The sequence below is a fragment of the Perna viridis genome, chromosome 6 (genome assembly GCF_037379345.1).
Source record: "Perna viridis isolate PV_CMFRI_1.1 ecotype Kerala chromosome 6, ASM3737934v1, whole genome shotgun sequence".
NCBI classification, from domain to species: domain Eukaryota; kingdom Metazoa; phylum Mollusca; class Bivalvia; order Mytilida; family Mytilidae; genus Perna; species Perna viridis.
Window position 1 is genome coordinate 3,155,920 of NC_142450.1, and position 25,185 is coordinate 3,181,104.

The 25,185-nt window shown below is 33.2% G+C and overlaps 3 protein-coding genes across 3 annotated transcripts; all 3 read left to right on the top strand.

The window, feature by feature from the left end:
- Positions 1 to 919: 919 nt before the first annotated feature.
- LOC148613228 (zinc finger C4H2 domain-containing protein-like) lies at positions 920 to 11,179 on the top strand. Its single transcript, XM_088586489.1, has 5 exons — positions 920 to 1,042; positions 5,007 to 5,178; positions 5,920 to 6,092; positions 8,390 to 8,552; positions 8,951 to 11,179. The coding sequence occupies exons 1-5, from the start codon at positions 987 to 989 to the stop codon at positions 9,062 to 9,064; spliced, it is 678 nt and encodes a 225-aa protein (XP_088442615.1). The 5' UTR covers positions 920 to 986; the 3' UTR covers positions 9,065 to 11,179.
- A 2,867-nt stretch (positions 11,180 to 14,046) lies between these two features.
- On the top strand, positions 14,047 to 15,827 carry LOC148613229 (cerebellin-1-like). Its single transcript, XM_088586492.1, has 3 exons — positions 14,047 to 14,239; positions 14,777 to 14,819; positions 15,413 to 15,827. The coding sequence occupies exons 1-3, from the start codon at positions 14,087 to 14,089 to the stop codon at positions 15,811 to 15,813; spliced, it is 597 nt and encodes a 198-aa protein (XP_088442618.1). The 5' UTR covers positions 14,047 to 14,086; the 3' UTR covers positions 15,814 to 15,827.
- Positions 15,828 to 17,913: 2,086 nt separating this feature from the next.
- On the top strand, positions 17,914 to 23,885 carry LOC148613230 (complement C1q-like protein 4). Its single transcript, XM_088586490.1, has 3 exons — positions 17,914 to 18,112; positions 22,055 to 22,097; positions 23,454 to 23,885. The coding sequence occupies exons 1-3, from the start codon at positions 17,960 to 17,962 to the stop codon at positions 23,861 to 23,863; spliced, it is 606 nt and encodes a 201-aa protein (XP_088442616.1). The 5' UTR covers positions 17,914 to 17,959; the 3' UTR covers positions 23,864 to 23,885.
- Positions 23,886 to 25,185: the final 1,300 nt, after the last annotated feature.

Genomic DNA, 25,185 nt, shown 5'->3' on the forward strand with positions numbered 1-25,185 from the left:
TATAACCTCAGAGACTGAACTACTTACACTTTGGGTGATTACAGACACAATATTCAAGAATGATGCATGCCTGAGCTCTAATCTTCTATTGTGATTAAATTTTGTCAACACATCACAGGAAAAATAATCGCTCACCTGGCTTCATAAGCAACATTCTATTTTTTCTTTTTTTTTTTTGAAAAGCTGTCCTGTTTTATCTTGGATAAAGATTCTTAATGCTCATACCTGAGGAAAAATCATATCAATTTTCATTGAATTCTGGTATTAATTCCAACACTGCTCAATATATTTACACAAAAATTGACCATAGGAAGAGCTTATTGCACTGAACAGTTTTGAATTGTTAGAAGAGTTATACCCCTTACACTATAGGAATAAGGGGTCATATAGGGACAAAATATATGCTCCAGGAATATACATCAAAGTGTTTGTGAAGATATTGACAGGTCAAATTTACTTGAAATACACTCTAAAAATAAATGGTTTTAAAAAAAATTGCCCACACCTATTCCTTATAATATAAGCAGTAAAAATATCTACGTCACAGAGTCTTCAGAATAAATTTCAAAAGTTTTTCAGCTGTTTTCTAGATGTATCAAATGTATTTGAGGCAAAAAAGAATGAATTGAGAAAAATGATGGGCTATACATTGCCTGGTCCTTAGATAGAAAGGTACTTAAATTCTGATTTTAACCTATACTATAGTAGTTTATAATGGATTATCATTTATTTTAAAAAATGAATACAGACACTGCTCAAGACCAAATCAAACATATATCAATAAATGAGTTCTTTCTACATGTTGAGTGCTTACTTTTCCACCATAAAAAAGACCTGGGGTTTATTTTACGGATTATAATTCGTAACTGTTCCGTCAAAATCTATCTTCTATATTGAAAGTCATATAAACGCTTAGTATGAACCTACAATCGCATACAATTTTTTTTAAATGCTAAGAACAGACTTTACATTGAGCACAACAAACAATGGACGAGAAAGAAATCGAACTTCTGAATAAATTAGAGAATGTGAAAGAACTGCGGTAAGGTATTGGTTAGATTAACTTGCAATTGTATGTTTTCATTCGACCAATTCAGATTCTAGTCGCAAAAAGGGCATTTTCTGTTCACAGTGTACATATAATTGCTGAAAAGAGACGTGATAGTATGAAAAATATATACATGTTTATTATATGCAGTTTTAGGTTATTGTACTTATTAGCCCGATATGTGACAGTCAAAACAAAATTGACACTTGCTTGAATATAAACACCAACACTAATCGTAAATTTGGCAACAAGGCAGAAGCTGGTCAAATTGACATCTTGATATTTTACTTTTAGTAAGATGAGCATGAGTCATGACTAACATTGAACAACTCTGACGTGATTGTTAGAGAAACCACTGAGTGTTGTATATTGTGATTACATAATTTTCCTCCAGGTCCCCAATATACCAACAAAAAATAAGTAATGTTCAGAATGTAGCAAAAAGTTATGGAGAAAATTTAATATTTCTTTAATTTCTTAAGCCAAACAAATAAAACTGTTTAATTGAAGATCATGTCATTGTAAAAATGAATTGATATTTTGAAATAGTCTATACTCGGCATCACATAAATAAGATGCTGTTAAAATTTGAATAAAAATATTTTCTATGACTTTATTGACACCTACTGTCGTTTAAATTGTCTTAAATGACTTGTTCATTCATTTAGCCAAACGGCTTCTCCCTAAACATTGAATCGTTAAATTCCGGTCAGATTTTATTTCTCGGTGCCAATATTTACGTTGTAAAAAGTCGGCTATGTTTACAGTGATCGGGTTGCTAGGAGATGTTGTTTACGTTTAAATGGTTTGTCCAAAAACCGAAGAACCCAGAATGCATTTTGGCGTTATTTTGGATATCTTGGATTTATTTTATGCGAAAAACATACAATACCAAGAAGTTGATCAAGCAGACGATTGTCACCGGAGTTCGACGGGAACTTAAGAACTTCTTTGTAAACAAGTCGTCCCTTAGAAACCAACATGGCGGATATTAGTATGGGATTTTCCCGTAAGGATTTGTTACGCATGATTTAAGCTAATAAGCGACTCGTTGGTACTAACACGTCATGCATATATGCGAACTATCTTCAGATTAAATATAAGAGAGGCAACTGTAGCGGTAAGACCCGACGGTTTAAAAAGTGGAGCTTCAATTCGAAAATGTGTTGTATGTGACGTCGAGTATAGAGGTCTTTCAATTACTATTTTACAATATACATGTAATTAAAAGATATGAAAAGGGTTTAAAAAGTATTTGATAAGTTACTTACATTGTGCAGTGAGTCAGATAAGCTGTTTAGTTCCACTGTACATTTGTATGTTCAAGAACCTAATCTACTTCAGAAAAAATATACAGTACAGGTAGAGTCTTATGATGATAATTGTCCGAATCCGTCATGTCCGTTCTGTCGGTCAATTAAGGGTAATAAATATCTGTAATTTTTATTGCCCAGTTTCCTGCAGTGGGGACGTCGTAAATGTGTACCTGGACGATCACTAGTGGTAATAAAATCTTACCTGTTTACTTCAGATTTTAGTTAATTTAAATCAATAAATCTTAACAGATATGTATATATAAAGCGTATGTATGCATTTTGGGTTTTTTCTTGGCTCAAAATACATGATTCTATAATGTCTATGCAATTATTTTTGAATAAATATGTGTAGAACGTCCAGTAATGACACTACAATGTATTGTTTGTAAACTTTAAATTACATCCCCATTGCTATAAATAGATTGAAATGCACATGTGAAGTATATCATTACATTTTTTATTCTATCTATGAGGGTATACTTACAGACTTAGGCACAGTCATCACTGGCAAATTATAGAATATTATTATGAAAGTAAATAATATTGTATAATTGCTGTGATGAAGGAGGTAGGATACAGAAACAAATGTTGTATTATCAAAATAAAATGTTTAAGAATTGTGTTTGTTAAATGAATAGCTAGACCTCTGCAGGCGACGAATAGTTTAAATACAGCAGCCAACTTTTTTTTCAAGGATATTACTAAAATACTAAAATGCAGTTATTTAAAATATGAATGAGGAAAAATATCAATTTTTTTATACTATGAGCATGTAAATCAACTAGTACAAGTTATTAAATATTATACGCTGAACCTGCAAGTGTATCAGAAGATATTTTAAGGACAAGGGGATGAGAATGAAACTAATCGTTAAGAATAACATGTTCTATTAAATTGTGGTAAAGCCAACCAATAGAGTGATCGAGACAGCTAGGAAGAAATATGGGCCGTACATATGAATGGAAGCTGAATAAAAGTATTTATAGATTTGTATTTCTCAACGTAAAAAATAAGTAGAACACACATAATTTGCACAAGGTTATTTTAAATTTTCAAATCTAAATGAAACACATGCGGTATGTTAAAAATAGTTACAAAAAGTCATAGCAATGCATAGGATGAACATACTGTACTTGGAATATGTATTTAATGTAGTAACAAAAGAAAATGAACTCATGCATTTAATGACAAGAACAGCATAAAAAAGAAGGTGTTAATAATCAATAGAAAGAGGTTAAACTTTTGAACATGTAAATAAAATTTGCTTCTAACATGTACCTGAAAAAAGAAACAAAATACTTAGTATATATATACAAGTTAGATATTTAAGCCTGGAAGCACTCAAGTGTGAATTATTCAGGTAGCATCGGTAATGATCAAAGAACTATTTTATGACCATCTATACCATGGTCTGATGACCCTGCAGCTACTTACTGGCCATAAAATTGTTGGAATTTTAATTTTGAACATGTCCGAATGGGACAATTGTCATCATAAGACTCTAACTGTACTGTAGCTTAGATCATATCATCAAAATCGATGCATAGCTTTTCCACTATACAAGAGATATGAAAGGCATTCTGTATCTTCAGTTGTGCCTAAAATCTGTGGACGCATTTTTGTTTCGTCATAGATGTAGTTTACATGTAATGTGTAAAATACATGTATTCCTTCCTTCCAACTAGAACTGTTATTGTCCTGGGATATGTAAAAATATTGGAACTTTTTAAAAAAAAAATTATATCGTTGGAGTTGTCTGTGACAGTTAAATGAAATTTCATCAATGGTTAGACTCATGGTGCTTGCTTTATCAGGCAATACACTGTACCAACTCCTTATTATGCTTTAAGATTATGGCAAATACAGCACACATATTAGAACAAGTGCCAGCATCCATATGAAACTTGCCACGTGTTAGTTAGTGAAGTTGGGAGGGGGTTTAGAATGACAAGTACAAAAAGCATGAATGTGATATGTCATGAAAAGAATATACAATATATAATAACAATATATAGAGTCCCCAACAATTATTTCTAAAAATAAAAATGTGTCTTGAGCATTTAATATTCTATCTTAGCATATGTGAATTTATAGCACCTACAGTGTTTAATTTATGAGAATGTCACTTTGTTGTCACATTTATTAATTCTTATCCAAAATTTAGTTGTGGAGATAAATAATATTAAAGTGCAATAATTTTAGGTAAAATAACAAATGCATATGCTGTTCGAAACATGAATTTTTTCTTTCAATTTCTGTTATGATGCCATTTCATTATATATATTGGACTTCTTTAGAATTCAAGTTCTGTTAAAGCATGGTAACTGTAAAGTTCTGTTAAAGCACAGTAACTGTAAAGTTCTGTTAAAGCACGGTAACTGTAAAGTTCTGTTAAATCACTTTAACTGTAAATGCATTAATTTTCACAATTTTGGGAATCACAAGTAACAATTACCAGTAAGTGCAAAAAATAAGTACTGTGAAGCTGATTATCACACTATAACATGTATAAAACACTCATTATTCTGAAGCCACCAAAATTATCCAGTGTTTACACCTGCAAATGTGTACATTTGTCCCACTGATACATACATGTATGTACATGTTCATGTTTTCTGTGATTAACACTTTTTTTTATTTAGGAGTCGGACAGTTCAACTTGAAAAGATCCGTGGCAAATTGAAACATGAAATTGACAGCTCAGAAACTGAAGAGAAAAGGCTGGATGAGTACAAACAAGAGATGGAGCTACTGTTACAGGAGAAAATGGCTCATGTTGAGGAATTGAGACTTATACATGCAGATATCAATTTGGTACATGTAATTTTATTTATATGGTCTGTTTAGTTGTATATTAAAAAAAAAATAATACATGAAGGCCTTCCTTATTTAAGCTAAAACAATTGATGATAAACACAAAGATGATAAACACAAAAATTGTAACAGTACAGTTTGATGTCCTTGCTTAAATATACATATATGTATAAACTAGACCTATTAAAATCAGAATAAATTTTATCATTGTTTTACCACAGGCTTGCCATTTATGTTCTTTAACCCCTTGTTATGACTTGGGGTAATAGAATGTGGCATAAATGGCCAGCTGGTGGTAAGACAATGATAAAATGGAGTTTCTGTAATTTATTTCTTTATCACATCCTCCATGTATTAGAATTAAATTTGACATTTTTGAACTTACTATTATTTGAGTACTGTGTTTATATTCAAATGATTTAATTTCAGACGTACAATGTAACAGGGTTTCTGATTGGATCAAAAATCATCACATGGACCAACTTTTGTGATGACAGCGACTTCATCAAACTGTTTTAATGATTTACTCGTTGAATTTTGGTACTTAAAATTGAATTACATGTATAATGAATGACTGTTGTACTTTTTGGGTCTGTTTGAAAAAAAAAAAACCTCAATGCCCATGGTGCACACTTTAAAATACAAGTAACCTGATACACCATGTGATTGAGGTTACTTCTTCAAGGACCTGAAAAATATAACAGTCTTTCCTTAAATAATTTTGTTATATCATTTTTAAAGATGGAAACTACCATTAAACAAGCAGAGGAAGATAGGAACAGAGCCCTTGACAATGCCAAGAAAATGTATGAAGAATTCAAACCTCTGAAAGATGATATTGATCACATGAGAAATTTGATGGGCATGGAAAAATTACCTAACCTGAATGAGGAGGAGGAAAAACTGACACCTGAGTAAGTACCCATAAACTGCAATAGGGGAAGGGGGGGTTGATGGTAGCGTTTGAAAAGAAAGGGGTTATCTGGAAAAAAGTAAAAAAATAAAGTGAGGGAAAATTGTTTCAAATTTTATTACTTGCATTTATCAGTTTATTTTGAATCACTATGCAACTTTAACATACATTTTGTATACAAAATATAATAATTTAAGTATTCGACTAAAATAAGTACTTATCCTTTAGTATTCTTTGTACTATTAGGTATTTGCTTATCTAAAATACATGCTCTTTCAAATAGCAAATCAACATTTTAGGTAGCATTCTATTTAAGAATCAGGCAATGAGTGGCACATCATATTTCTCAATTTGGTCTTTTTTGCCTCAAATATATTAAATGCATCTAGAAAACAACTGAAAAGCTATATCAATTCATCCTGAAGCTAGCATCAACATAGATATTTTTTGACTGCTTATATTTTAACTGCTTATACATGTATAAGAAAAAAGTGTGGGAAGATTTTTCCGCCATTTTTCTATAGTGCATTTCAATTAAATTTGACATATCAATATCTTAAAAAGGCAAACTTTACATACACTTTGATGATTATTTCTGGAGATAATAAGGTATAAATACTTGGATAAGGCTATAAAACCTCTGCGTTTTTTTTTTCTTCATGTGCCACACCTTAGATACATTTTGCCTGATTTCTAGGCAGAGAAGTACTTAAGTCTACAACAGCAAAGTCATATACATTGACAAAACTATTCACTGTTTAAAGATAACAGATGTCTGTCATATTGTAATATTCATCTGATGTTGTAATATGCCATAACCATGCACTGTGAATGAGTTTATGCTTCTTATGTAGCAGTCTCTCTAAATATCGGGCAGAAGGTGATTCATACAACGTATATGTCAAAAACCTACCAATTCAGTTTTATTTCTTGTTCAGAAACAGTAACTGATCACAGAACCAGTCTTAGATTTTCATTTCTTTGTTGCACTTTTGAGAAAAAATATATATAGATTGAACATGAAATTGGCACTTTGCAAGAGTTATTTTCCCTGATTTTGTTTCATTTGGTTGATTTTAGTAGGAGTTGAATGTATAATTTTCTAACAAGTGCAGATCTGAATGCAGAAATGATTATTGCTATGTAGAAGTATAGCATATGTAGATTGTTTGTTTGGTGGGGTCTTCTTCTCCATGAATCACTTTAGCATTGGCTGTGTCTGAATTTTCTTAATATTCTTTAATATGTGATACACCCCAAAAAAGGCTACACATTTTTATTTTTGTTATTAAGTTGCTTTATAGGTCTATATAATGAAATGCATAATTATTCTATCCATTCTGTCTGCTCTTTGCGGATAATCTACATTGAAAAGATGTTTCTATTGTATTTTAGTGTCATTTTCAAGAGTTATTTCCCCTAATTTTGAATTATACAATACATTTTATATTTTTTTATCTTCAGAACAAGGGTTATATGCAGGGATGATTTTTTCCACTTTTTAGAGGAATTCCGCTATTTCAAATACAGATTTTACCTTTAGGATTCCTTTTTTACTGTATATTTACTTCTGATTTTGCCAATTTCTACTTTGTTTGTTGACCTCATAAAATTATCTCTGTATATGGAAAGCCATGTGTTTTACTGGTCTGGTCTTTGTCCCTTGATTACATTCTTTTGATTACTGCTAGAATCTTGGTTTCATTGATTACACTTATCGAACTTGTATAATTAATAATATTAAAAGAGAATGTCAAATATGTTACCAGCTTTCAAAATATGGCATTTTCCCATCATTATATTTCTACTGTGGGTGTGATAAGATCAAGACATTTAAGTAGCACTCTTTATAAGATTCATGCAAATTCTGTAATATGTGATACACTAAAAAAAGGCTACACATTTTTCTTTTTATTATTAAGTTGCTTTATAGGTCTATTAGAAATGTATAATTATTTATTCCACTCTGTCTGCTCTTAGGAGATAATCCACATTGAAAATCTAACAGTTTATATTGTATTTTTTGTGTCATTTCTAGAGTTATCTTCCTTAATTTTGAATTCTACAACATACATGTATGCTATATAGTTTTTATCTCATAAGAACAAGGGTTATATGAAAAGCCGCATGTTAATTTCTTTTTACTGTAACATTTTAAACAATATCAAAAATAATGTATAGGCTTTCAAACCATGAATCACATTTTGTATGCTTCTTATCTGGAGTGCTGCTTAACACTTCTAAAAAGGATATTATTCTTGTTGCAAAGGTTTTAATTTGTCTCTTGTCCTATTGAAGGTTTTTTGAGAAACAGAATACAGACTGGAACACAGAAGCTCCACCTGAACCCAGCATTCCTCCTACCTTAAACATTCCAGCACCCAATACTCAGCCTATACCAGTCCCTCGGAGTAAACCTGCAGAGAGACAACCATTTAGGCAACAGCCTCCTCCTATGAAGGTGCATATCTTAAATTTGTATAATTACAATTGAAGAGATACTGATTTTATCATGATTTCAGGTTTTACTCCTTAGTCTTTATGGAGTTTTAAGCTTTCATACTTTATCAAATCTAGATGTATAATAATGAAAGCCCAAAAAATATAAGCTGGACCATTCAGATAAAAATGCATTTGATAATTCGGTGAGTTAAATCAGATTTCAATTTTATTCTGAGAAAAGAATTGATAAAGTTAAATGGAAATAATTTTACCCCAGTTTTATTTTACTTGATGCACAGTGGAGTTACAGTGGAGCAGCCAGTTTCCTCCACTTAGTAGAGTCAAGGAATTAAGATTCATGCTGACGGAAGCGTAGGTTCATATTTGTTGGTATTTATTACCTAATATTTCTTACAGGCTTGCTTATCCTGCCACCAGCAAATCCACAGAAATGCCCCAATCTGTCCTCTCTGTAAAGCCAAAAGTAGATCAAGAAACCCAAAGAAACCCAAGAGGAAACTTGATGAATGAAGCAGATGTTGATGGCATTATCAAGGTTGTGAAAAAAATGTCCATGACGTTATGTCAATGTCTCTGGTGTTATGAGGGATCTGTCTCTGATGTTATATGGACAGATGTCTGGAATGTTGTAGTAGAATGTAGTGAAAAGTAGACAGAGAAAATTGAGACTAGACATACTTTATAACCATATCAGCATTGAATAACTTTCTTCAGCTTTACATAGTACATGTATATCTATAGAAGATAGAACGTTAGTTATTTTTTTCTTATTGTAGAAATGTACTTTTAAGCAATTTGGTGGCATTCTGTATTTATAAACTTTATATAAGTTCTCTGTAGCATGAATTGAATGATTTCCACATTTGTATGATGATTTTTTTTTCATATTCTGTTATCGGTAACTTGGTCATTTTCTTTGATTGTATTTATTGGCTTCTATGTTCGATCGGAAGCTATCAAGAATGCTGTGATATATTTACAGTTTCCAATGACAGCATCATGTCAAATCAAATATGACCTCAATGACAAGCAGAATAACACCAGTCCTGTACGTCACAAAGAACGTTACATCTTGTCATATTACTTAAAACAATGCTTTCATTCAATTATTCATTTATTCATTCATTTATTCTTTCATTCATTCATTTATTCATTCATTCATTTATTCATACTTTCATTTTTATTCCTTATTACATTAGATTAAATACAAGGAAATACATTATCATAAATTCACACTTACATCAAAACAAATAGCTATATAGGTATAATTAATACACTACATATTAATACATCAGTGAGAAACATGTAGATCCACTGGGAGTTATCACAGACATAGGATGTATCAATATCCATGATTGTTCTCCAGTGCAATGCCAGTTTACAATAGAAAGACAGTGCAAGAAAGTTTTAAAGAATTCATTAGCATATCTCCTACAGTTCCATGTGATTTTTTCTTGCAATAATAAATTTGGTGTTCAGCTCTTCCTCATTGTGACTGTTCAGATTAGTTCTACCAAGAAGTTCTTTGTATAAATCAACTCCCAGAAGATGTCCTGGGATTGGTTGGGTAGCTGAACAGTGATAAAATACATGGATGAAGTAAGTCACAGTTCGTGCTATTGCAGTAGTAGTAAGTACTATATGAAGAATTAGGCTTGTAGCAATTATTTTTGGTCATAATCTACTGCACTGTGGAAAAAACCTTCTTTTAATATGAAATGTAAATAAAACCTAGCAAAATAGCAAATAAACATTACGAAGAACAGAAAAAAGCGAAGTTGCAATTTGTCACTACAATGTTTGTATTAACTCTTTCATATACATGTACCTATTTAATTACATGTTCTCTCAATTTCCTCTTTTTACATTCTGGGGTCACAGGACATTGTTTAGCCATTATGCAAGAGTAATCTCCCTTATGGGTTTGTATTTTAACATAGGGTCAATTGGGAAATGTCATTAACCTCTGTTATCTTCAAAACATGTTTCTATAATGGATGAGAAAAAATATGACATGAAGGATACTTATCAAATTCACCGAAATATCAATCTCTGGTGTAAAATTTGGTCAAGAATTGATTTAGGAAAAAAAAATTAGAACTTGATTTTCACTATTGTGGCTACATGGAGATACATACCCGAATGGTGGACAAAGGGAGATTTGTAATGTGCATATCCAGAATTATGGATTCAGATATGAAAGAATAATTAAAATAATTGAAGTTTTTTTTATAAATCTACATGGTTCTATAGGCTTAAAACTTCGTGTATATCATTTTACGATATTTTTTTCTTCTTCGCAAATCAATCCTTTGGCCACAGGAAACACATGTGTCTCTTGTGGAGTCAGTTAAAAAGACATAGTGATCACTGTTGGAAAGCCGTGGGAAAGACACAAGCCTAAATTATACAAATTAAGATATTTTTCTTTATGAAAAATAAAAGTTAAAATTTGGGTCTTAACTAAGCTGTTTTGTTTTAGTACTTTGTTTATGTTTTCTTGATGTTAATAAAACTGACGAAAATGCACATGGTGTTTGTTTCGTTCCAATGGGTTATATTTATCTGTAAGGCTATACATATGTCAACGAGAACATTTTATCAATAAATTTTAGAGAAAAAATAGTTTTTTTTCATTGTATTTTTTAAATATTTAATGATCATTGAAATACCAAGATCATAATTGATAACCACACTAAAAGAGCCATACTGTAGAGTTAATCACCCTTTGATACCCAGACAATATTGGTTAATGACCCTAATAAACTGGACTATATTTGGTTAACTAACCTAAGGTAACCAGACCATAGAGGTTAACCACCCTTAAATACCCAGACTGTATGGATTATCCACCCTTAAATACCCAGACCATAAAAGTTAACAAGACCATGTAGGTGAGCAACCTTAAAGTACCCTACCATGAAGGTTCGAGACCCAAAAATACCTGGACAAAATTAGTTAACGACCCTAAAGTACCCAGACCATAGAGGTTTACCACCTTTAGATACCAAGATTATAGAGATAAACCACCCTTAATTATCCAGACCATATTGGTTAAGGACCCTAAAGTGTCCAAACCATAGAGGTCTACCACCTTTAAATACCAATACCAAAGAGGTGAACGACCCTAAAGTTTCTAGATGATAAAGGTTAATGACCCTAAAAATGTTAACGACCCTAAAGTACATAGACCATAAAAGTTACCGACCCAAAAATACACAGACCATAACGGTTAAAGACCCTAAAATATCCAGACCATAAAGGTTCACGGCCCTAATATACCTAGATCATACAGGTTAACGACCCGGAAAGAAACAACAACTTAGACATAAAAGCTTACCAGTCTGAAATATTTAGACCATAGAGGTTTACCACCCTAAAGTATCTAGACCATAAAGGTTAAGGTTAACGACAAAAAAACTACTTCGACCATAGAAGTTAACGACCCAAAAATATACAGGCCACAAAGGTCAACGACCCTCAAATATCAAGATCAATAAGGTTCACGACACTAATATACTTAGACCATAAAGGTTAACGACCCGAAAGACATAAAAGTTTACCACCCTGAAATACCTAGACCATAAAGGTTATTCACCTTATATATAGATGATGAAGGTAAATGACCCTAATGTGCCAATGCGATTTTAAGGTTGACGAACCTGAAGTACCTAGACCATAAAAGTAAACGACCTTGATATATCCAGACTATGCAGGTGAGCAATCTTGATATACCTAGATAATTAAGGTTTACCACCTTAAAATACTTAGACCATACAGGGTTAACGACCTTTAAATACCCATACCATAAGGATTAACGACCTTTAAATACCAAGACCACAGAGATTAACGACCTTTAAATACTATAAAATTTACCACCTTTGAATACCTAGAAAAAGAGGGTAACCACCCTTAAGTACCGAAATATTGGAAGGTCAACTTCTATGATCTAAGTTTTGTGAGTGGTATAGTTCTTGGTCTTGGTACTTCAACGTTGTATGTTTTTCGGTATAGGTACTTAAGGTTGTATGTTTTTCGGTATAGGTACTTAAGGTTGTATGTTTTTCGGTCTAAATACTTTGGGGTTGCTAGATTAGTAGAAGGAAATTATAAAGGTTCTTTCAACAATTAAAGAGATACTGGTCAGAGAGTAGATTCCGCTATCATGAAGACAAAAGACATTCTCACCAAACTGATCTCCAAAATTTTATTCTTCAATGAATATCGTTGTATGATATCTTTTTTATGGAAGCAAAATATCAGCAATCTGCTAGAGATTTTGTCTTAAATATAAGCCATCATCTTTTTTTTTCACAGGAGAGGACGAAAACGCGAACTACTCCTTGACCAGTACTCTTCGACCAGTACTCCACTACCAGAACTCCTCGACCACTACTCCTCGACCAGTAATCCACGACCAGTACTCCTCGACCACTACTCCTCGACCAGTACCCCACGACCAGTACTCCTCGACCACTACTCCTCTACCAGTACTCCACGACCACTACTCCTCGACCAATACTCCACGACCACTACTCCTCAATAATGAGGATTGGTTTATGTACAATTTTAGAGATTCTCTATGAAGAAATGAGGCAAATCCTATGATATGTTTGGCACAACATGATTTTTATTCATTGATTTTTTTATCATATGTATGTCAAATAATAATAAGATTTTTTAGCATTGGTACATGTAATAAATGTCTCAGAAAATGATTTTCAATTTTCCTGTCAAAGCCACCAATTTAAATTTTACAACTACAAAGAAATTCGTGAAAAGGTAGCTCTACTTCTAGGTAATTTATTATCTTTAAATGTTGCAATAAGTAAAAAGCCAACATTCAACTTTGAGAAAGCATACAGTTGTGATATTTTTTTTAACATTTCTTATGTGCCACCCACAACGTGGGCACATTCTTAAGGAGGTAGACCTAGTGCAAGGGACATAAGTCTGAAAAATCAGTGACGTATCAAATTCAAATTCACCAAAGTCTATCAAGATTTCATTTGAAACAGGATGAAATCAGTCCAGATTACTTTGATGCCTCTATGAGATTGATATAATGAGCCTGAATACAAACGTTCCAATGAATTGTAAGAGTTCTGCCTCACACTTTAAGTCTTCCATCTTAATATCAAGTAAATGGTTATAAGCGAACAAAACTGACCAATCAAGATGCGTTTCCGAGGCGTATTCAGGATTTTAAATTGGGGGAGAGGGGGCGCACACTAATTTTTTTTTAAATATTCTTCTAAAGTGGGTGCAATGTAGATGTAGATATCTTTTGTGGTAAAATTAGCAAGAAATTAAAGTTTCAACCTAAAACCGCCTAAATCTACCCCTGACAACCCATGCTATGCAAACTTTAGGGGGGGGGACGCACGCCCGCCACGCCCCAGCCCGAATCCGTCCCTGCGTTTTATCGGCGATCTTTATATGTATGCATGAAACTTTAGTGTGCCATGAACCTATAGGTCAAAAGTCTTATCTTCAGATAACATTCTTAAGACAATTTCGACACAATCGACGATGGAACATACTTCTGTATTACGTTACGTTTATTTTTTCTGTTTTTTGGTATCTGTTTATGTTGGAGGTGTCCCTGTACCCCTTAACAGCAAGCGGATACTTATAAATGAACATGACTACTTTGAATCACGATTTAAGGAGATGGAAGCACAGGTAAACTTAACAAATTAGATAACTTAAGAATCAGTTTTGAATATTCGCATTTATTTGTTCAGCTGCTTATCAAGGACGAAAAATGAGATTTACCATTGTTTATTCTTGAAAGAGTTATCAATGTAATCACAATTCTAGCGGAAATCAAATAAAAGTAATCCAGGGACAAAGATTGGACGTGGAAAACAGACATGAACAACACAGAAAAAAAAACCGAAATAATACATACAAAGTAACAATGTAAATGAGCATTTTAACTCGGTCTCAACTGAAATCTGGGAGCATGGACCGGGTGCATCGGTAGGGTAAGCGGCCTCTGCTTTTCTGGAAACACCCGCCGAGTTGCTCATAAAAGATCATGTCCAGGGTAGATGAAAGAGGAAATGAAATGAATGAAAAAGTTAAACAATGAAAACAATGAAAAACCGATAAATATAAACGAAAGAACCCATATAAACACGTGCAGGCATACTACAAATTTAAGGGTTTATTTCTATAAGTATTACTTCACTTTCTTAATTTTTATATGCTTTACAGATTTTAAACCTTACCAACCAAGTACAATCACTGCGGTCTCATGGTAGGATTTTAGAATTTATCGGATGATTTCTTAGTTTGTTTTATAAAACTGTGTTTGCCTGCGGAGTCAAAATTGCCTGGGATATCGTAAAATATATTCCAAATGCGGCTAGTTAAGCCCAAAAAGAACGCAGATACATGGTTAATTATGTAATTAATTACATAAAACAATACTACAAATAATAAATTTTCTTCCCATTACCTGATTAAAATCTGTGAAAAACGTATGCACAAGTTGTGAACTATCTATTCGAAGTTTTACACGAGAAGTATCTAGGTATCAAAAGTGCGAAAACCTAAAAAAGTCTACGTTTTGCTTTTGTTTCGTTTTATTAAAAAGAAAACAAAACCATGATGTCTTTCTGAAATATAACACAACGGCATGCATTCCGTATTTTACGAACTTTGTCGCATGGAAATAAAGGCTAAAATTTAAATTTAAGGTGTTCTTTTTGTAATGCATTCTCTTAAATTTGAAATTTTAGTTTAAATTAAATTATTATAGATCCTATTATATTAACATTGTTAGTTTTATTCCATTATCTATGAAGTTTCTAATCATGTTTCCCTTACCACAGCATGTTTTTTTTTCAGAACATGTCCACCAGTCGTTTGCGTTCTTGGCACTACTGGACCATGATATAAATCTAGCACCAAGCCAAATTGTCCGGTACAACAGTGTTGTCACCAATGACGGAAATGCCTATGACGCAAGTACAGGTATATTTGAGGCCCCAATCAATGGTGTATACGGCATATCGGCCGGTGTAATGTCAAGCACAACATATATCCACCTCCAGCTTATGCTGAATGGACATGAACTGGTCCGTTTGTGGACCCATGGATCTGGACAACGGGAGCTAGCAGCCCAGACCGTCTACGTTCATTTGAAGCAACACGATCGACTTTGGATTCAAAGTATAGAAACTTCGAACTTGTATGGGGGTGAAAAATTTAATATATTTTCAGCAGCTCTGATATCTAAGGATGAATAAAATCGAAAAAAGAAGCCTCTGCATTGGCGAAATTTGCACAGTATTTAGCATGATGATACCTCCATATGGTCACATTTTTGCGAACATCTGTTGTCATATTGTAGTTATTGCCGTATTGGGCGTATTTGTGCCATTTGTTAAGTTAGTATTTTCAAAACACTTCTCAAATGCACTACTAACCCAATTAAGGCCCAACGTGGTTGAATATTTATTGGGATAATGGGTCGGGAACGGATTGGAGAACGGATTGGAGAACATGGTCACTGATACTAAACTTAGAGCATGTGTCTGATAGCAGTTTTTACACATATTTCTCCAAAAACCTTTAGATATAGCCAAATTCTGAAAAAGTTAAAGTATTTAGTTAAGTTAGCGCTATCTGTGGTCAGTTTTTAAATACTGTTATGCCATGATGGAGTTATTGGCCGTTTTTGACAGGTATTTTTTGATACAATACTTACTTTTTCTGTAAGCTAGTTCAAAATCAAAAAGCAACTGAAAATCACACATTGTTTACTCAACCAAAATACCAATAAAAACACGTCCTACAGGATTTAGTGAAATTATATTATAAATTGTCCAAGTTAAACAAGGTTTTCGTGTCAATGCCAAGTTTAACGTAGAAGACCTGGGGTAAGAGAGGTCATCCAATCTGAAATGATTTTAGTCTCTAGAACGTTTGAAAGAATCCCAATTCGCAATTTTCAAACTGACACTGATGTTAAAGGAAAATAACTCCAAGCAAATTATTAACTAGGAAATTGAAGTATTGATTTAATATTTCAAATGGGTGCATGTTCAAATATGTCTTTCATAAAGTGGGAAAATGAAATGACGTTTCTTTTGCCAACCAAGATTCCTTCAGAAAAATACTCAAATTGAAATACTGAAACTGCAACGAGACAGAACGTCTAACCAAAAACCTTGCCAGTGCAACTCCTTAACCTTTTAGATTTGAGAAAATATATTTTTTTAATTCTTTGTTAGATTTCAAGCTTTCTGTTTTCATTTTGTAGTTGTGACACATGTGTTCAGCATACGTCTTTATCCAGCATTTAACTACTAGTATTAAGTATAAATTTGTCCCATCATGTAGAAAACGAATATTTGTGTGACATTAGTTAGCATCATGCTGTGCCTGGCAATGCTTTTTCTTCAATATGAGTCACTGTAGTTTGATATTTGGTAACCTTACTGAATATTTGTATTATTTTAGCCATTAATTTGACTGAGTAAGAATTTTTACCAATGCCATACCCAAAGATCATTTAAACATTAAAAAAATACACGGTGAACTCTTCTGAAACTTTCTAGATTTGCATTTGAATAGTCCATACAATATCCGTTTTATATGAAAATTGAATTGTGGACTTTTTTGCAAATAAGAGATTTTTATTCAGACAAATAGCTGAAAATTGCCCCCTTTTTTGTTAGTTAGGTAAAATAAAAGCCCAGTAACTTTTCGACTACATAAATAAAATAAAAAATAAAATAAAAATAAAAAGTATGTTAAATCTTATCTATTAATCAATTTTAAATTAATTTGACTTAATATTTAGTTGTTTATATAAATAATTTTTAAAATGACCCTAAAATATCAAATATGGTTCTGAAATAATTTAGATTTCTGAAAATAGCATTTTTATACCTTATTATTCAAAATCTGCATGGTGAATTTTCTTGAAAATTTGTCAGAAGATGTACTACAGTTAGCGTAATATCGTGCAAATTTAAGGAAAATTTAATCATGGGAAAAATTTGGGGGTACCCCAGGTCTACTACCTTAAAAGCAATAACGTTCTCATGGCACACTTAAATAATGTTATGCGGAACATACAAGGAAACAAGGAAAAGCATAATTTCATAAGTTTAAAACATCGCTTTGATAAACAGTTTTGAAAAAAAAATGAAGCCACAACAACGAATTTGCAGTTAAAACACCAAAATGTTGAATTAGAATTAATAAGAAATATAAAAAAGTAAACATTATCGTCCAGGCCCAGTAAAGAACAATATTCTCTTGCTGTTGAAATCGATACACATAACACAAGTGTTAACAAATGACACTGGGAATTACAACAGCTTATCTTAACATGATACGAAGACGTCTATAAGGCAAACAGTACACATCAGATAAAGAGACAAAATGGGAGACAGTGCCTATTTTCGTATGTTCTGTTATTGCGTTGTTCTTGTACTAATTAACTCTTATGTTATCGGTTTATCCGCTAACAGCAAAAGGTTGCTTTTAACAGACCACGACTACATGGACTCGAGATTTCAACAAATGGAAGCTCAGGTAAGACCCTTTTCTAATTTGATAGTTAAAAGTTAAAAATGGGGCATTTATATACTATGTATCCTATTGCTTATACATTCATAGTTTCTTACTCTAACAGAGTACCTGGTCCACACTCCAAGACTATAGTGGAGTCCGGTCGATTGTTCAACTACATGTACGTGTCTTTGTATGTGTTATTTTGTTAACTTCATGTTCTCCGTTGTACGTGTTTGGTTTCCCTATATAGATTTTGTCTTTCGATTATATTCTTTAGAATTACACTTGAACTATAGTTGCCTTGGTTACTCAAACTTTAATCATTTTAAGAATGTCCGTTCTTTATGACCTATACAGCCAATACACTCTACAAAAACTGGATATCCCTTTTTGGTCTACCAAAGATGATAATTGTGATTTACCGTATATGTACTGGATTCCTAATTACATCAGAATCCAAACAAACAATGCTACATAGCTGCATCTGCAAAATGTACCATCAAACTTCTTTCAAAACTTTTAACTTCTATACTCACGGCTGTTAAAGAGGATCTCCACTCCTACCAGAACACGTGTTACTCCCGTAGTGGTTTTAATTTAATGTGGATTTTGGTCCATGTTCCATGTTTTTTAGTGGAGACTCTTTTACTTTTGTTACTTTGCATGTTTTATTTTAGTTTTTTCATGTTTTTGTGTATTTGTTTGTTTTTCATATATGGTTTTTGCCCCTTCTTTAGGATTACACTCGAATCTTTGTACCATTGATTACTATTTCAAGGATATATTGCATGGTTGGTCTTGTTTGCTGAATAACTAGGACAATGGTTTTTATGGCTTTTATATCATAATACCCCGCCCCATTGGTGAACTTCCATACAAGAAGTCACGATGACTTAAGTTGCAAATCAAAAAAACTTAATATATGGATTAGAATGCAACTTATGTGGTTTAGTATATGTCGGAGAAACGCAAGAACGATTAAACAAAATAATGTGCGGTTATCGTTCGGGAATTCACACCACCAAATTCCCGACAGTTTATCAACACTTTAATCAACAAGATCATTCAATCCTCTCCATGAAAGTTTGTATTTTAGAAAAAAAATTACCATCCTACGAACAGTCCCGTTCTAATTAAAAACTATCGTAGGAAAAGATAGGAGTACTGGATACGCAGACTAGGTACTGCAATACCTTACGGATGCAATGACATCATCAAAAGTAAAGGAAACATTTCAAGCCAATATAACAATAGCATAAATGTGATGAATTTATTTGACAAAAATCCAAGACGGGAAAGGAGTCATGGCCATCGCCATTATACGTCACCTAAGTTACATGATGTCTCCATAGATGGTCTCCTTCCTTTCATACAAAAACCTCTTGGACTTCATCACATTAGAACCAAACTTTAGCCTATACCTCTCACTCTACTACACTCCTTTTACAAAACAAGTCTTGACACTCCTGTTTCTGACCCCACCTCATCATTATACAGAGTTGTTGCCATCATTTTGGATATTGGTTTCCACAGACTCTTTAAACCAGTTTGTGTGAAAAGTCAAGATGAAGAAAAACGATCATTTCTTCCACTACTGTTTGTCAACAAAGGTATAGATGCAATTAATTTGGCTAACATCCTCCATCACAAAAACGTTACCAACAAAATTCCCCCATATTTCAAAGACAAATACATACCAATTATTTCATATTCCTATACTTCACACATTGCATCCAAAATTTTCAATTGTAAAAGGCTATGGCAGAACCTCGAGATTGAGGACTTCAAGGCTAAACCACCTAACTGTTCTTGCCAAACCTGTCCATTCAAATATGGTCCTTCTGGTCACGTCGTTACGGGAGATTTAACCATCATCGAAAATGAATCTCCGCGTAATATCCTTTCTAAAGGTCCCAAGTACCGTGAATTTGAATTATAACTTTAAAGTTCTTATGGATGCCGTCGAGGACTATGCAGAAAAATGGATAAAACGAGAACAAGAAGACATTAATTCTCTGTCAGAGTGGTTAAAGGCCGTGAGGTGTTTAATTTTTAAACGAATGACAGTTTTAAGTAGGTCAATGAGTGCAAAGGCTACATCAGTTTTTAAAGGTCCCGATGTAGCGAAAACAATGTCTACTATACATAACAAATATGTTGTCGTACCAGCAGACAAAGCCCAAAGCAACATTACATTTGTCTGCAAAACGTTCAACATCCAATGTTTATTATCAGAGGTAGACGTAGAAAATAATAGCAGTGATAAGACCTATACTGCTACCACATTCTCCAAAGAAGAGATTGTGGAAAACCATAAATCTGTGCTATCCTCTTTTGGTCTCTCTACCAAGGACGATGATTGTGATTTACCATCTATGTACTGGATTCCGCAAGAATCCATACAAACAACGTTTCATAGCTTGATCTGCAAAATGTACCACCAAACCTCTTTCAAATCTTTTAAAGAGGGTCTGCAGTCCTACCACAACACTTGTTACTCCCGTAGTGGTATTAATTCAATGTGGATCCTGAAAAATTCGGAAGATCGTTGGGAAACAATTAGTTCAAGACTTTTATCTGAATGTAATAGCATTAAAACCTATGATTTTTCAACACTGTATACTTCTATTCCCCATACTCAGTAAAAATCATGACTTAAAAACATTATACATCGTTGTTTTTCAAAAAAAGATGGTACACCTAGATACAAATATATATTTCTGGGTAGAGATTCCTCATACTTTGTAAGAAATAATTCCAAATCATCTTTCAAATATACAGAGGAAGATGTTTACAAAATGCTGGAATTTTTAATCGACAACTTTACTCTTTACTCTTATGAGGCTGACTTTATAGCTGATCTGATCAGAACGAAAGAAAATCGTTTTGCTAGATCCTTCAATATTAGTTTCCGCTATATAGATGACGTATTATCTTCTAAACAACCTAATGTCGGGGATTTGATACATCGCATCTACCCAAAAGAACTTGTGATAAAGGATACTACAGACACTGTGAAGTCAGCCTCATATCTTGACCTACACCTAGAAATCGATGGTAAAGGAAAATTATTGACCAAACTTTACGACAAACGTGATGACTTTTCATTCAGAATTGTCAGCTTTCCTTTCATCTATGGCAACATTCCTTCAGCACCTGTGTATTGAGTGTTCACATCACAACTCACACGTTATGTCAGAGCTTGCCGAAACTACGCAGACTTTTTGTATCGCGCTAGAACTCTAACAAATAGGCTTCTGGAACAAGGTTATGTTGCTACAGGATTGAAGTCATCACTACAGAAGTTTTATGGTCGTCATAATGAACTCGTGGATCATTATGGTGTATCCATCTGTACCATGAAAACTGATGTATTCAACGTGTCATAGTTTTGCTTTTCTCGTTTGCCTACCCCGGACTTGACTTTTTATGAGCAACTCGGTGGATGTTTCTAGAAAAGCAGAGGACGCTTACCCTACCGGTGAACCTTGTCCATGCTCCCAGTTTTTAGTGGAGTCCGAGTTGCTCATTTGCTTTTGTTACTTTGTATGTATGATTTTAGTTACTTTATGTTCTTTGTTGTGTATGTCTGTTTTCCATGTCGGGTCTTTGTCCCTGGATTACATTCTTTTGATTACCGCTATAACCTTGGTTCCCTTGATTATTCTTTCAAATATAAACATTTTATCCTCAGAATATATACTGGTATGTTATAAATTTCTATGTAATTTCTATGTACCATAAATTCTGTCTAACCCGAATCTTTTTAAGATTGATTCGGTTTAGACTGGTGTCTAAAATTGACGAATAGAGAGAGTAAATTATGGTATTCAATTCACCAAGGCTAAAACACAATAAAATTGATAGATAGAAATAGTAAATTATGTCTGGTTTAGACTAGCATTCGATTTCGTCAGGGTTCGGTGCTGACAGGTTTTGCCGATTATGTTCCCTTTTTTCCAGATATTGAATTTGACTAAACAATTACAAAGCCTGCAATCTCATGGTAAGTTCTTCCGATGTTAAAATCTGGAAAGCACACATACACACACAATAATGTAAGTATATTCATTATTTTAAAACAAAATGAACTGAAACGTTCTTAAAAGTTTACACATGTAACATACCTCAAAGTGCATTAAAAAATTAAAAAAAATGTATTAAAAACTAATACGTTCCTCAAATAAATATCTTTAAAAATAAGGTAAAAAACAGAAATGCATTGAAAATATGGACAAGCGTTTCAGAAGGTTAAAATTGAAAAATTTTGAGATTTTAATGTGTACTTTTGGCGTCCAAGATTAGGACTTTAGAAAAAGGATTTAAGTAAATAAAAGGAATGAAATCAGTGAAAAAAGTATCGTCATTTGTAACAGTTTTCCTTGCATTGTAGAAATAGTTAATATTCATAAATCAATAGATAGGTCCGGTAATAGTAAGCACGGCCAATATAAATGCGTTAAAATAACTTGTAAAATTTCATTTATAAAGACGATTTTTCGATTTATAAAGACGAAAGTGGTGAGAATAGAAATAAATGCCTAGAAAGTGTAATCAAGGAAACAAAGAATCTAGTGGAAATCAAAAGAATGTAATCCATGTAGGGACAAAGGCCAGACACGGAACACAGATATACACAACAGAGAACATAAAATAACTAAAATAACATATAGAAAGTAATAAATGTAAATGAGCAACTCGGACTCCACTGACAACAGGGAGCATGGACCAGGTGCACCGAAAGGGTAGGCATTCTCTGCTTTTCTAAAACTACCCGCCGAGTTGCTTATAAAACGTCAGGTCCAGTGTAGACGAAAGAGGAAAGGAAAACTATTTTTCATGATGCAGATGGACAACCCGAAAAGATCCACAAGTTCATGATGTTGACCAAAACATTTCTGTAGTGATGATACAAAATGTCTTCGTAGTTACGGCAAGCTCTGGCATAACGTATGGGTTGCGATATGAAAACTCCATAAGCAGGTGCTGAATGGATGTTGCCACAGGTGAAAAGAAATGTGACCATACGGAATAAAAAGTAATAAATAGGTAAATGAATTTACGCGATATTGTCCAATGATCAAGTGGCATTTATTATAATACATTGTTCAAGAATAAAAATAAAATTAATATGTTTTTAGCACTGCAGTTATTTAGACAAAAATCGAACGTCTGTAGCTATATATTCAGGAAAATAGGGTTACCTTCAGATACATTTTACTTCCTTTTGTCACGGGATTAGAAATTAGAATTTGATATTATTCAATACCCAAAGTTTTATCTAATAGTGTATTCAGTATCCCACAGTATTATGGAAAGTTTTACTTCATGACTTATAAAAAGATCTTCTTTTTTATTCAAGTACATGTTGGCCAACCAGTTGCGTTCACAGCCGTTTTGACACATAATGAACCGGTTTCGTCACAGCACACGGTTCGTTACAACAATATACTCACCAATGTTGGTCGTGCATATGATTCTGCCAGTGGTATTTTTGAATGTCCAGTAAGTGGAATTTATAGTGTATCAACGAGCATGATGGGAAATCCTAATGACGCAATTCACTTGCAGCTGGTTAAAAACGGAAAAGAGCTTGCACGACTTTGGACTGGTGGTGGCGGCAGTTATGAGTTAGTGTCCCATACTTTGAATTTAAATCTTGCACAACACGATAGACTTTGGGTTCAAAGCATAAATTCAGGGACAGTATATGGAGTTGAAAATTATAATATATTCTCCGCCGTCCTTCTATATGAAGGAAACTTTCAATAAAGTTATTAGATTGTTTAACGTTTATATGTATATATTTTTTACTTCCTGCCTGTTTACGTATTTATTTTCTTTATTTCAGTTGCATTGAAGAAAATAACTAAGAAAAACTATTAACAGACCAAGGTCTCACTAAACACTTCTGGGTCAAATGGCCACCCGTCTATGTAGAATCAAAAACACACTGAACCTAGACCTATGCATTGAACAGTAACAGTTTAATCTATAAATACCAATCAGGGTTTCTACTGCAATACTCAACTTTGCGCCAGCTTTTAGAATTGTACAACACTGATCCGGTCACAATGAAGAAAAAAAGAATACAGTTATTTCGTCTTCTTCAACTTTTCTAAAGCTTTCGACAGAGTCTGTCATCGTGGTCTCTTGTGTAAACTCTTAAACTCGTATGGTATTAATGAAAGTTACTGAACTTGTTCGAAAATTTATTTGTTTTTTGTTGAAGGATAAAGGTAGTGAACAAATCTGCGTCTTCCTTCGTTACTGTTCTAGTTGGAGCCAAAAGGGATCTGTACTAGGGCATTTGCTATTCCTTATATGCAATTGAACGTGATTTAAGAGAATTGAATGATTGGCCGTCCAAATGGCTTACATGTATATCATTTAACAGAGAGAAAACAGAGTCATACTTTTTTCTAATAGTGAATTAATTTAGGTAAAGTAGAGCAAATCTCGACAAGTTATATCTAGTCTTTATACGCCCCATCTTAGAATATGCTAGTGAGGTCTGGGATAATTGTGGTATCACATTCTCTAACAAACTGAAAAAAATTCAATTAGAAGCCGCGGTGATAGTAACAGGTTTTCCGGTATTTACGTAATATAGCTATTCATACGAAGAAACCTGTAGGGAAAAAGTGTCTGAAAGGCGAAAAAAGAGAAAATTACAAATGTTTTACAATATACAAAATGACAATGCTCCAAGCTATCGCCGCGAACTTATCCCCCTCTTGTTCAGAGTTCAACAGGTGAAAGTGTACTGGTGTGCGGCCCAGAAAAGTTTTTACCCACACCATTCTTATATTCTGACAATGAAAAACTGACACCTATTCATTCATATGTAATGTATTTATGTAACCAATTAATATATATGTATCGTTTTATTGTTATTCAAAGCAAACTTATTCAAAATAGCCATCGCCGTTCAGCGGATTTTTCTCTTTCGTTTGATATTAATTTCATTTTAATAAATGCAATATTTTTCAACAACATTCAATAACAAATCATACTTTATGAACCTTCAAAAAGTGAATTTCTTTTGCTTTAATATGTGTCTAAAAAGACGCTTTATTGAAATTTTGAAATTA